This window comes from Postia placenta (genome assembly GCF_002117355.1).
Source record: "Postia placenta MAD-698-R-SB12 unplaced genomic scaffold POSPLAscaffold_12, whole genome shotgun sequence".
Taxonomy (NCBI): domain Eukaryota; kingdom Fungi; phylum Basidiomycota; class Agaricomycetes; order Polyporales; family Adustoporiaceae; genus Rhodonia; species Rhodonia placenta.
In genome coordinates, this window is record NW_020169843.1 from 1095083 (window position 1) to 1107961 (window position 12879).

Consider the following 12879-nt stretch of genomic DNA (forward strand, 5'->3'; position numbering starts at 1 on the left):
CAGCTATCCGTCAGCTGTTCGAGTAGTATCAGATGTTGAATCTGCGAATACAAAGACAGCCGCGAATTGTAGGAAACATCAATGGAATGCTTTAACTCGTTTCCATGTCGTCGTGAGGCAGCTGCGTCAACTCGCGATGTTCGATGTCCCCCCGCTGGACTGCATATTGTGGACAGGATTGTGTATGAGCACCAGAGACAATCTGCACAATCCTAGTAAGAAGCCCAGAGGTGGAGAAGAATAGGTCAGATAAGGCAAAGAAGGAACGAACAAGGGGATAACTGAGTCGATCTGATCCAAACGTCGCGGCTGAATCTAGGCGGCCAAAGTTCTGCCTGTTATGCCCCAACGTGAGCGCCACGCACTATCGAGATTCGCCGGGAGCAACGGAACCATCAAAGCCTGGAGTCGAAAGAAGAATGTGAGCCGAGAAGCACCGGACGCAAAGCAAATCTCACACCGCGGGTCTGATGAGCCAAACAGGATCGATCGGCCGCTCGATATCCTCGTGGTATTGTCACCGCCAGAATTGGCAGGTCTCTAGAATGGCTTGTAAAAATTGTGCAATTCGTAAGGCTTACGTCCCATGTCCAGATGCTCATGTATTCGGGTGTGTGGTCACAAACAATGGTCCACATGATGCCGCGCAGACCAGTGGAGACCAGAGACAGGCAGTGCTTCGACACTTCAAGCGCACAACCTTGCCCTGTAACGTAATTAGTTGCACCAGAGCTTGTGTGGCAATGAGGGCATGCAAAGCCCAGCGACACCATTCTATGATCAAACTACAATCTATTCAAGGCTCGGCTCACCGAATATCCCGCTAGAAAAAAGCCAGTGGATCTAGGTGTCGGCACGCGGAGGCTGGTAGCCTCATGCGCAAAGCAGCCTGATAGAATTATGCGATGACTATTGCACCCCGTCCGTTGCAAAGAATAGGGAAGACGCTACTAAGATTCGGGTAGTTGGACAAAATTCGACGGTGTGATAAGAGCACAGTTGCACATCAAGTACGCGACACGTGCCAGTCGGCCCTTGCGCAATCAGTTTCCTTGTCAGGCAATCTCCTCAATTCTTGATTCATAGTCACCATGAGCCATGAAGCCTATTTTTGAGTCACGGCGTTTTGGATAAAAGTGTCATAGTTTCAAATTAGGCTCTGGCGGTAGTACTCATTCGCGACTAATTGCATTGATACATAGATGCACGGTCAAAGCCGCCGACAGTAATCTATGATCAGCATTGAGTATCGGAAGATCTCATTTTCTCACTGCGCACCCTCCCCAAAGAAACCTAAGGTGCTGAGCCAGCTACTCTGACACGCCCGAAGTAGTATCGGGCCGGTCAGCGCTTGGTTTTGTGGTGGATATCCGCCAGTAGTCTTTACTCGCGTAGAATAGAGCGTTCCAGCTTCATCGAGAGTGTATGTAGGGTGGAGGCGCATTTTCGCCGTAACTGCTGTCTCTCGGACTCCGGATGAGATATGTCGAGGGGCTAAGAGCAGTTTCTGCAAGATCTGACGGTATCTCAAGCCGTCTAGGGACATATTGCGCGCTATTGAGTGGCCGAGAGCTGTCTCAGGGCCGCTGGTGGAGTTCGCGCTTGGGGATTCTTAGGCACCACTAAAGCCCTCGCCTACTGCCAAAAGGATGCGGGGTTCACGGTTACCGTGCGGGCGAATGGAACAGCATCCGATCGGCGGAGATCATACGTGTGTCAGCCGCTGTCGGGGGTACCTTCCATTTGAGCCCAACGCCCTGAGCACCACTGGGTTCGTATGAACAGCATTCGGGGTTCGTTGAGGCGTTTCTTTGTGGCTCGCCAGAACAATCATGAGAGGGCGCGCCAGGTAAATTAGATGCACTTGTCATCGACGTTCCGTGGCCGATGAGCTTACAACTCACTGTAGAAATTCGCTGAGGAAGGAAGCGGAGAGGGAAACTCCGCTCCAACCTTTGTGAGGCCCAGCTGAGAGCACGAGACCGATGACAGGTCACTCATGCGAGACAATGCTCCAAGGGGTGCACAACAATGTTGCACCCAGTATCTGACGATGATGTTGTGAGTATGATCATACAATAATACCATTACGTTCCGTGGCGTAAATATCAGTGGCGCGAGTGAAACACATTGGCCAAGCCATTTAGTTTGTCATCGTCATCGAGCTTCTTGGACGCTTCAGAACCAGAACGTAGCATAATTGCCCCAGGACGTACCCGAGACAACCAGTCGCAATAGAAAGTCTTAATCGTGACTCCTAATGAAGAACTGTGATCTTGCTAGTTAGACTTGGCCGTGTGGCCGCGTGCCGATGTCGTCTAATCTCAGTGGTATTGAAGGGAAAGCAAGGAGGTGGTGGCGACGTGGCACGACTTGTGCAAATGTGAACTTATTATATATGGTTCTTGGACCTTAATGGTGCTCATCCGGAAGAGCGCGAGAGTGCACTCAGGAGAGCAAGGTTGCCTAGAGTCTCTGAATGAAACCTTGTCCTTGCTTGGAGAGGGAGACAACGAAAGCGAGTACGATTAGTGGCTGTAACAATTTCGTGTGCGTGCGCGCTCAGCTGGATAGCGCATTCGATCGCGAGCATGGCACCTTTGATAGCTCAGTTGGAAGAGCGCAAGACTGTAACTGGATACCATCTTGCGGTCGCTGGTTCGATCCCGGCTCAAAGGAGCGGACAGCTTTTTGTGTGTGTGCAATCCCGACCACCAGCCCAGGCTCAAAGGATTGAGTTTACTTTGGGGGTATCTCGGGTTAGGCCAAACATCCGATCCCAGGAACAGCCTGTTCTTTTCGCTCCTGCCCCATGAATCATTGACAATGAGGACAATGTCATAGGAAGATTCTGCAGCCGAAAGAGATATTATCCGGACGTCCATGTTGGAATTCAGACCCCAAGGAATAGCGGTGCATTGAGCTACGTAAATTACCTGGCCAATGTTGTCGTCGCAGCCATAGCCTGCATAACTGCTCTCAGGACCTGATGACAAAATCCAGGCTGAGGGCTCGATACCCACCTTCTTAGTAGCCTCATAAATCCTCCTTTGGCTGGCAAATAGAATGGCGGCGGTGAGGACGCTCTGGAGTAGTTTACTGCCGACTCCCTTGTATAAGCCCTCCGCGCCTTCATTTCGGAGGATAGTGATGAGACCATCTAACGAGGACTTGTACTTGAGAGCGTTCGCCTGACCCGCTTGGAGTCTACTCTTGACAACTCTGTGGGTGCATCAGCGGTAAATCACGAGCAAGAAGAATAGGCGGACATGTAGGGGTATGTAATCGATGTAGCCACTACACTTACATCAGGCACGTTCAGCACGAAGCGAGTACAGCACTCACCCAATTTTGAGAGAGCACCAAGAAGGAAGTAGTCCCAGTCAGTCAATACGGCAGTCGCAGCGGCAGAGCCTGGTCGCCTCAACAGTGTGGTCCTACGCTTCACGAGGATATTCTTCAGCTGCTCGAAGACGGTATACTGCAGCACTGGATTTGCTACGAGGACGAGAGCCGGGCCGATGCCACGCCAGAAAGCGCTGATTCCATCCTTGCGCATGATGTGATCCACAGTCTCAAATAATCCCATCCTCTGCTTGACTGCCGGGACGCCAGGCGTACTCGTATCGGAGGGTTGGTTCATTCCACGCACGGCCTGAGATGTCTGAACGACCCATACAGGATTGCTGATAATGGTGGTAGCGGAGCCTGCAATCAGGCCGGAGAGTACGGATTCCAACGTACTCATCCCCTTGCTGCCTCCCCGCGAAGCTAAAACAATGCCACGAGAACGTTCATAGAAATAGTAGTATGCCCTAGCAGGACTCAGCCTGATGCAGAGAACGCGGACAACAAACGACCTACCCATTTGTGATAGCAACTCCGAGGAGGCTTGAGTTGAGTCCACTATATAAGCCCAGTATACCTTCCCGCTTGACGATGTCTATGACTGCGTCATACACAGACTTGTCGAAATAAATCTGGACAACAAGGCGAAGACACGACTGATAGCTTACATACCTTGTGCTCTTTCTTTGTCTCTACAGCCGCTCTTGTAGATATAAAAATGAGGGGACTGTTGCATTGCCAGTTGCGTCAATTTAATTTCGATTGCAGGCCCATTGTATCATACAGACTCACTAGGTTATCGTCATGGCAATGATGCCCCCTGCCGCGCCAGCGATAGCATGGATGGCAGAATCGCTAGGCATGGTGTATATCGAAAGGTCGCCAGTCTACAGTAGCGGTGATTATGCGCGCAACCAGTCCTTAGGACGGACAACCGTGAGTGCACACGCTCGCTTAGCGTGTGCGGGGAAATCACATGTTTGTTCGACACCCATGAAGTGCCCGGCATTTGGCGCCCACTGTTTGCTACACGAAAGACATCCGTCTGTGTATGCACCATAATTACATTGAGGATTCTGTTCTGAGGTAGGTGTATTTTACGGATGAGGAGATAATATAATATGTGACTGCAACAGGAGATTCATGATGATACTCCTGCACCGTCCTCCAATTGTAGTTTCGTCAAGAGCCCTTTCAGCTCTTGCACATCGGCCTGAAATCCGCTCGAGCTACCTCCAGCTGAAGCTTTGTGTCCGCCATATCCTCCATCGGTGATAGGCTTGCCATCATCGATGGCAAGCCACTCATCAAGCTGTTTCATAATGGATCGTGCCTTCAAGCGGTAGTGTGTGCGAATTACATCCTCGAAGGGCTCTGGAGGATTCTTCAGGTTGCCCAGCATCTGTGCATTCTTGCGTCAACGAAAGAAATATATGAACGTAGACAGCGAGCGCAGCGTACCGCGGTTCTGACTACCATTCGACGCACGTTGGCCGAGTCTGCGGGTAACAAATTGTAAGCCACTCGCTTAGAAAGCATATTCGGCGCGGCGCTCACATGCGCGCGATTGAGGGGTACCGGCACTTCCTGCCCAGCCGGGTTCATTCAGATACGGCTCTTCGCACAGAATCATGGACTGGATCGATATAAGGACCTGCGGAATTTGCGTTAACCCGCTGAGCGAAGCTCCTGAGTCTGCGAAATGCAAACCTGTAACAGGGTCGATTTGCCAGCGATCCAGCCTGGCCCAGCCCAAGTCCCCAGAAGGGACAAGCACACCTTACCATCCTGATCGACGAAGGTCGTCAGAAGGCAATTCGACACTGGAGCTTGATCGGCGCACTAACCGCATATAGATTTGGGTTGAAACGGTATTTACCCCCATTTGTCTGGCGGCAAATTAGAAAACTGGGGGCCATGACGCGTGCTCACTTACGGTCATATATTTCACGTTGGGCGGCGACTGGTTGTAGTTTGCCCCGAGGAATACATCGAAGAGATAGCTGGAAGGCATATCAGCGGAGCTTTAAAGTTCTAAATTGCGAGCTGCTCACCAGCCGTTGTAATACCTGATTGCGGATCGGCGCAGTCAATAGTTAGTAATGTAGATCGCGTGTCCATCCGACACCTTAGACCTACGGCGTGCCCTCCGGACCAGTGATCAGCACTTTGATGATATCCACGCGAGTCTCGTCCACGCGCAAGAAAATGGACGAGTTCCAGGCGACTGGTAAGTTCGTAGTAAGCACCGCTAGCTGGAGGGTTTGATTAGTAGATATCCAGATCGCAGAGACTGTCAAGCCGTATCTCACTTCCTTCGCGATTGCTAATGACCGCTTTGGGATGTCAGTATTCACAAGCATCCGGGCGTCGTTGTTGAAGTAAAACTTGTAGTGAGGGGTCTGATCGTCAATAGTCTCAACGGGCTCCGTCCGCTCTATTTCCAAGTCACAATATTCAAAGCGCACGCGGTTTGCCCATTCAACGTACGCCTTTATAGCACTCTCCTCCGTATCCCCTGCATGCACTTGTGGCGCATCGTGCTGGGGACCGGCGGGTATCTTCGGTAGGCTCGCGTGTAGTCGATTGACGAAAGCGTCCCCTTTCGTCTCATGGAGCGAGCGGTCTATAGCCTGCGTCGTACCGAGAATTCGCTGACAGAAATCGAGCATCTTCTTGTTCTCTTCCGTCAGTGTACGCCCAGTATCCCGGGATTTGCCCTTCTCGTCATTAGTAGTCCTGCGCTTCTCTTCCTCGGTCATTTCGGTAGTTGTCTCCACCTGCTTGGGACCCTCGAGTCCCTTGACGGCAGCCTGTGCTTGGATCGCAATGGCTTCTAGGAGCTCTCGGGGTCCAGAGCTGCCTTCGTAGACGATGGCTCGTTCACGGACCTTGGTATTACCAGCAAGGGGTGACTTTCTGGTGACATCGGACTTCACAGACGCGACAACCATAATCGGCATTGCCATCATGCTAGCCAAGGCTTCATGGCACGAGATCGTCTGTACGTAATTTTGTGAGCCATTGCATATATATACGCAGGAGGTGGAGGACTGCACCTCCAACCATTCAAATAATTCGATGTAAAGCACTGATCGGTCAGACATGTCCGCCAGGGAATCGTTGCGCAGAAGTTGGCTACTGACGAAGTTGAAGCGCCTACGGAGATGCGCAAGAGCTGTAGGGTGTACAAGGTAATCGCTAGTCCGGGCGCCCCCAGGTCGGTGGAGAGAGGGAAGGAAAATCCTGATACGCGAAAGGAGCTCGGCGAGCTTCTCGTCCTTTGCGCGCTGCACCGCCTGCGCCTCGACTTGCCCGGATGTCTATATAGATCATTAATTCGGAAGCATCGAATGTGAGGCTCAACCTACATCCTCCCTGACGTCTCCGGCATAGCCCACACCCCCTTTTGCCTTCTTCGATTGCTTAACAGGTGGGTAGTAGCCATCCTCATCGTCGTCTTCGTCATCATCGTCTAGAACGTGTTGGACCGGGACAGATAGCGTCTCAGTCTTTCGTCTCTTTCCGGAGCGACCCTTTTGCCCTTGGTCGCCCGGGCCGTCCTGCGTCTGTTCGACATACATCTTCTCTAGCATAGTAAGACCAACACCAAGAACCACACCCTGTAGGTTCGAACAGTGAAAGAGGACTGCGTCCTCATCCGCGCACCCTTCCTGCTTCGAGAGGTCAAAGCTCTCCCCGCATGCGAGACAGAATTGTTTCCTGCATATGGCACATGTGTGGGGTACGATTTGGCGCAAATACTTGACATATGTGTGGAATTCAGCCTGTGCACGAAATAAGTCCATGAAGACGCGCATACACAAGGTTTCACTCACGAAAATTGAAAAGAAGTCCCGCTTTTTCCGAGAAACTGATCCCCCGCAGCCATGTGGACATCGACACTCGCCTTCGCTAAGCTCCCTGTATAGACTGAACAGGAAACTTTGCTCGCCGCCTTCGGGGCATCCCTTCATCCATTGTCCTTGTGTCATGAGGGCGACCTTCTCATTCATCTCGGGAACGAATGCGACTTCTGGCTCCTCCTCAACTTCTATAACCTCTTCACGGCGGTCCTTCGAGAAGAAGATGCCTGCGCAGGCGTCGATAGCGGTTAAATCTGTATGGGGAGCGGAGCTTACCAGCATACGGGTCCGCATTAGCCGTCCCCGTCCCCGGTCCCATTCTTACACCAACATCCGAGTCGTAATCGGCGAAGTCCTCCTCTGGACACCTCGTCCTGAGGGTCACACCACAAGACATGCAATGAACCACTCACCATCGTCCTCGTCGTCCTCTTCAGCAGCATCGCTGATGTCCTCATCATCATCTGGTGTCTGGTCGTGTCTGTCAGCACGCAGGAAAGTACTGAATATTGGGACGAGCGTACGATCATTCTAGGCTGCCTCTGCGGGGGCGCGGGCTCGCCAGAGGCCATCTCTACGTCGCCATCGTCGTCGAGGACATGGTCAAAGCTTCCATCGAAGATGCGCTCGGCTGCTTGCATGACATCCTTGTACTTGTTCAAAGCTGCCCGGGCTTGGGCCACAGTCGCGCCCTATTCGGAGTGTATGAGACAAGCCTTAGATACCGTAATTGGCACTCGACTAGATCTACCATCTCAACCAGCTGCTGGATTTCCTTCTCCATGCCGTGTAGTATCGAGCTCAACGTGATTATTGATGAGTGAAGGAGAGGTGCATTAACAGGATCAAAGTCGACTCTAGACGATGGCGACGCGGGTCGGACGTAAACGCTAATTCCAAAAAAGGTATTCTGATCGTGACGACTCGACAACCACGCAGAATGTCTTCGTTCTCTCCACCACACATGCGTGACTTGAGCCAGAATCCTAGGATGTATGCAGGTACAGGATCACTCTACTCTGTGTCTGTTCCGACTACTGGCCCCTATGCCGAGCTCGGACTCTCAGGTCGACCTGTACATGGCTGCATGTGGACGGTGCCAATTTCTGGACTGACGTTGGTCCTCTGACCAACGAATCATCAGATGCGCAGATCTGGGGGGACAAATGTCCCGCACGATTTTCGACGATGTACAGTGTGGAGCCCCTGAGCTTCGCGAGGGGCGGTCTTGCCAGAATTATCGTGTCTTGTCGAATCGACGCTATACGCCTCCTACGATCGAGGGTGAATTCTGTTTTGCCCCATGCTCCACTTTCCCCACCTAGCCGTTAGACTGTCGTCGAGATGGCTACCCATCGCGCCTTGGAAAGTCTGTTTTTGGTCTCATCCGAGCCCACAAGGGACGCGTCGCAACTCCTGTCGACGCGCTTGGCCGTGCGCATCAGCCTACCGTGTAACATCTGCACTGTACCGAGGTAAGTAGAGACGCGCCAAAATCTAGCTGTCGAATGAATTACCACCTAGAACAAGACGACGGCGTCAGTCCGTGTGACGACTTCCGTGCGGACTCCGGGGACAATTTCATCGAGTGTTTTCAGGCGCCTTCGCCTTCTGGGCAGGCCCATAACCTCGGCTCGGCACCTGGCGATACGGCCGACTTGTTATCGACAATCAGAGGTGAGGCCAGAGGGTGACCAGGAATGACGTCAGGCATTGCGTCTAGGTTTGATGCCCAATTGGCTTTTTCCCCAAAGCGCGTTATCACCTCAGGAGGTGCAATCGGGCGGACCGTAAACGCGACAATACTCTCAGCGAACATCGCACTTTTCCAGCGAATCGCTGTTCTGCGATGGAAGCCGTCCGCCGCGACTGACTTCGACCCAGTAATTCCGGCTCCGTCCATTAGACTCCGCGGAACTAGTGAAGGAGATCGAGAACCGAGCCACCGACCCTATAATACTCTCAGCCATCATCGAGACCTGCTCGCCCCACCGCGACCATCATGTCTCTTCACGCTGCCTACTCCGAACCGTCTGATGAAGAGAGGTTGACCTCTCCGTCTGACCGGCAGACGAGTATGGATCGCAACTCTCGTCGCCGCAGCACTCGAGGTATCGTCTGTTCCATGTCTGCACCGCGTCGAGACGCTGACCATCCCCCCCACTGCGCTTGCTGTCTGGTTACGACCTCAGCTTGTGATCAATGCCGCCGCACAAAGAGCAAGTGTGAACGTGACAAGTCTGCGTCGGCCAAACAACCATGCCGTGGCTGTGCGGCCTTGGGTCTCTGTGTGTATATTTACACGACTCACTCCGCGCAATGATATTAATTTTCGCTTCTCCAGCATGCACGTACGCTGGTACGCCCCCTTCAAGATGGTGTCTTTGTTATATGCGGTGTCATTAACCCAATGTAGGCCCTAGTCATAAGCGAGGTCCGCCAAAAGGGTAAGTGGAGGTCCACGGCTGCCTAATGACGTCAGGCTGACGTGGGGGTAGTTATATCCTTGCTATTGAGAGGCGGCTGCATCAGGTCGAGGCACTGTTAGGGACAATCATTGGTTCAGACGACCCACGTGCCAACGGTATTCTCCAAGACCTCTCGCAAGATAAATTAGCTAGCCAAATCATTCAGCGAGTGGACGTAGGACCCTTCGGTCCGAAAGGACGTGTTGCGCATCCGTAGGTCATGCGGTTCTACCTGACCTTAGCATTGTTTGACTACAATATCAATGCCAGCTTCGGCTCGACCAAGGAAGACTTTCTGGCATCGATTATGACCGGGGTCAGTGAGGACCCGTCCGGGTCGTCAAAGGATGGTCGAACCCGATCCGGTATAGTATACTTCGTCGTCTGATGTTATTTGCGCATTCCTGACTTCGTTGGTCTAGACAGCCTCGCCCTTGTGAGCCCGAGTAGCAGTTGGCAGGATAGCCTTCAGCGTCTCCTCCTACCTAGGGCGTCTGCAACCGCGTTCTCTCATAATGATACCGCGACGGAGATGACGGGTACATCAACTCCGGATCCGAGGGCTAGACGGGCATCGTTCCCTCTCATGTCGAACAACGTAACCTTCCCAGCCAAAGCACCTTCCATCTCTCCCATGGTATCCTTGTCATCCCTCGCGTCTTTCCCATCCGAGAATGGTAGCGAACGTGTAGGATGGGAGAGCCTCGAGGGTTTGGAACGCATTGACAGTATGCTATGTGCTCTTCTCGCGTTTGTCAGTATGGTAATTTTTATTCAGGTGAGTCTGCGGACTCCGAAGATTTGGAAGTGAGGATGCCCCCGAAGATCGACGATGTCTACGTTGACCAAGATGGGCAGGTATGGTATTTGCTCGTGTATCATCTTCTAAAAGCTATATGTTTTCATCTAGCTACGAATGGCCAGTCGTATTAGTGGTTTGCAGCTACTCCATCAATGCCAATCCATTCTCACCGGGCGACGAGAAGGGCACTTGTAAGCTATTTGAACTCACTCGTCATCCGTGCATCGGCGCATCATCTTTTCCCGTATTGACTATCACTCAGTGAATACCCGTGGCGTTCGGAAACCCCGGGAGCTGGCGTAAATGCCGCGGCAACCTCCCTGTGCGCAACGCCGACGGAACAGCAACAGCGCAGTATGATTCAATTGTACTCCGAATATGTACACCCAATGTTCCCAATTGTTAGCCGTTCTACCTTCGCCACATTATATAGTCAAAAGTGAGTGGTTCGTGCTTCCTCATTTCTTTTATTACAATAACTGACAATTCATAGACTCAGCAGGTGCGTCATCCCGTTGGAAGGTAAATTGAACCGCATCTCAACCGTCTCATCCGTGCATCAGTGTCACGCAAGCTTCCCTGCACTCCTCAGACCTCGCCACAGTGTCATTCAACGCACTCCTTCTATCGGTGTTCGCGAATGCCTGCCGGTGCGCGGACGTGACCTCCAGTGACAATGACGGTAGTGATTATGCTTCCGAAGCCGTTCGGCTAATCTGTACGTCACCTTTATACCGTCCTTGTATTATCCTGACGTCGGTGCACCTCAGATTCAGTTCACGGACGATCCCACCCGCTCCTTTGTCAAGCTTTATTATTGCTTGGGTATTACAGCGTTGGCATGGGTGTGTGATGATTTTGATCTGCAGTGAATAGGGTTAACTTCGGTGCTTAGGTGTCGTGGAAGCTGCGTGGATGTACATTGGTGAGGACTCCTGTTGTAAAAGATCTGCCTGGCTGCTGATATAGACAATGCGCTAGGGATGACGGTACGGATGGTACGTCGACGCTCAGTGCACCTCTTTCGTATCGTTGACATTTTTCATAGGCGGAGGCCCTTGGTATTCACAGAACTGCGGAAGAGCTCGCTCCATCCGGCCACGGCGTATTAACTATAGAAGATCAGCAAATGCGGCAGCAGATCTGGTCTGGTTGCCTCGTGGCAGATAGGTGCGTCCCACAGCTGACGTGGGTTGCATCGTGTTTGATCATAAGCACCAAATAGATACATGGCTGTGCTCCTTGGTAACACTATCTGCGCATATGGCGGCCATTCAAACTGACTTTGCATACAGGTCGCCCTTCCGCCATTCAATTGTCCGCATTCGACGTAGCACCGGTGGACATTAGCCAGGTCAGCTGGGTTTACATGATGAATTCTCCTTGCCGCTCACACGCAAAAACAGTCGAGAGAAGAGGGCGTGTTCTATTCTTCACTGCACGTTGACCATCGTGTGCAACTAGGCAACGAGAGTACTGCACTGCTGTGCTTCAATGCTTCTCGCTCTCTTTGTAAGTGACTTCGGACGAAGTCTAATCACGGCATTTTCTCACCGTCTCGCAGCATGCATCATTGGCTCTGTCATGGATGAGCTATATCCTATCACGCAGCCGCCGAAATCACACCTTGAGCGTCGTGCAAAGCATCTCGAGTACAGACTCTCCCAGTGGCGACAATTGCTACCATCTGCTTTGCTTTTTGACCAGTCACGGATCGGCGTCCTTCCTCCGCCCTGTGTTCTTGAGCTCCATCTGCAATACTGGCGGACAGTCATCTTGCTGCATCGAGCGTTGTGCGTATGGTCAATCACCTCGGGGCCACGTCCCGCCTAACACTCTCCTTAGTATCCATGGACCGTTGACTAGAGGCTTCTACTCTGGTCCGGACAGTATGCAATCGAAAGCACTCGCCACATGTCGAGATGCTGCAGGACAAATATCGTCGATTGGTGAGTATACGGGGCTCGATATCCCTCTAAATATTTTTTGACCGATTTTAGTGGCCATGATACAAAATCAACCGTCTAGGTTCTCATCGGCATTCGTTCCCGGATATCTTCTCTGTGTTGGGTAAGTGATACCTCCGTCATCATTAGACTCGGGCTGATCCGTTCCTCTTACAGCGTAGTCGATGTGCTTACCCGTACGTCGTTTTTACGTCGTCACTCTTTCATTATTTAAATTATTATCAGTTACTATACTCCATCATGACGAGGCTGCTAGTGCACGCTTGCGCAGCACGCTAGCTGCTTTGCAGCGCATCGAGGTATAACATGCTGCTCTGGCTCCGGCGCAATTATGAACAAGCTGACGATGCGTGACCTTCTAGACTACGTGGCCTATGGCCTGCGTCGTTCGAAGCTCGCTGGACAGAGCGATGTCAAACACTGCTTCC

The 12879-nt window shown here is 52.1% G+C and overlaps 3 protein-coding genes and 1 non-coding gene across 4 annotated transcripts; 2 read left to right on the top strand and 2 right to left on the bottom strand.

The window, feature by feature from the left end:
- Positions 1–2597: 2597 nt before the first annotated feature.
- Positions 2598–2679, top strand: POSPLADRAFT_t118. The gene has a single exon. It is a non-coding gene; the product is annotated as a tRNA-Tyr (tRNA).
- A 253-nt stretch (positions 2680–2932) lies between these two features.
- POSPLADRAFT_1059724 (hypothetical protein) lies at positions 2933–4211 on the bottom strand (the record flags this gene model as incomplete). Its single annotated transcript, XM_024481188.1, has 7 exons — positions 2933–2965; positions 3024–3222; positions 3270–3297; positions 3346–3815; positions 3865–3965; positions 4021–4075; positions 4141–4211. The coding sequence occupies 7 exons, from the start codon at positions 4209–4211 to the stop codon at positions 2933–2935; spliced, it is 957 nt and encodes a 318-aa protein (XP_024336329.1).
- Positions 4212–4447: 236 nt separating this feature from the next.
- POSPLADRAFT_1067248 (hypothetical protein) lies at positions 4448–7998 on the bottom strand (the record flags this gene model as incomplete). The annotated part of the gene is made up of 15 exons (XM_024482163.1): positions 4448–4750; positions 4810–4847; positions 4906–5002; positions 5059–5136; positions 5196–5237; positions 5285–5351; positions 5403–5417; positions 5488–5603; positions 5661–6350; positions 6408–6671; positions 6720–7136; positions 7188–7468; positions 7542–7572; positions 7793–7906; positions 7966–7998. The coding sequence occupies 15 exons, from the start codon at positions 7996–7998 to the stop codon at positions 4490–4492; spliced, it is 2544 nt and encodes an 847-aa protein (XP_024336330.1). The 3' UTR covers positions 4448–4489.
- Positions 7999–9473: 1475 nt separating this feature from the next.
- On the top strand, positions 9474–12562 carry POSPLADRAFT_1150187 (hypothetical protein; the record flags this gene model as incomplete). Its single annotated transcript, XM_024486391.1, has 17 exons — positions 9474–9502; positions 9638–9661; positions 9713–9895; positions 9953–10047; positions 10105–10410; positions 10461–10540; positions 10593–10675; positions 10747–10923; positions 11188–11329; positions 11432–11482; positions 11533–11654; positions 11710–11729; positions 11780–11838; positions 11891–11996; positions 12049–12277; positions 12351–12433; positions 12513–12562. The coding sequence occupies 17 exons, from the start codon at positions 9474–9476 to the stop codon at positions 12560–12562; spliced, it is 1839 nt and encodes a 612-aa protein (XP_024336331.1).
- Positions 12563–12879: the final 317 nt, after the last annotated feature.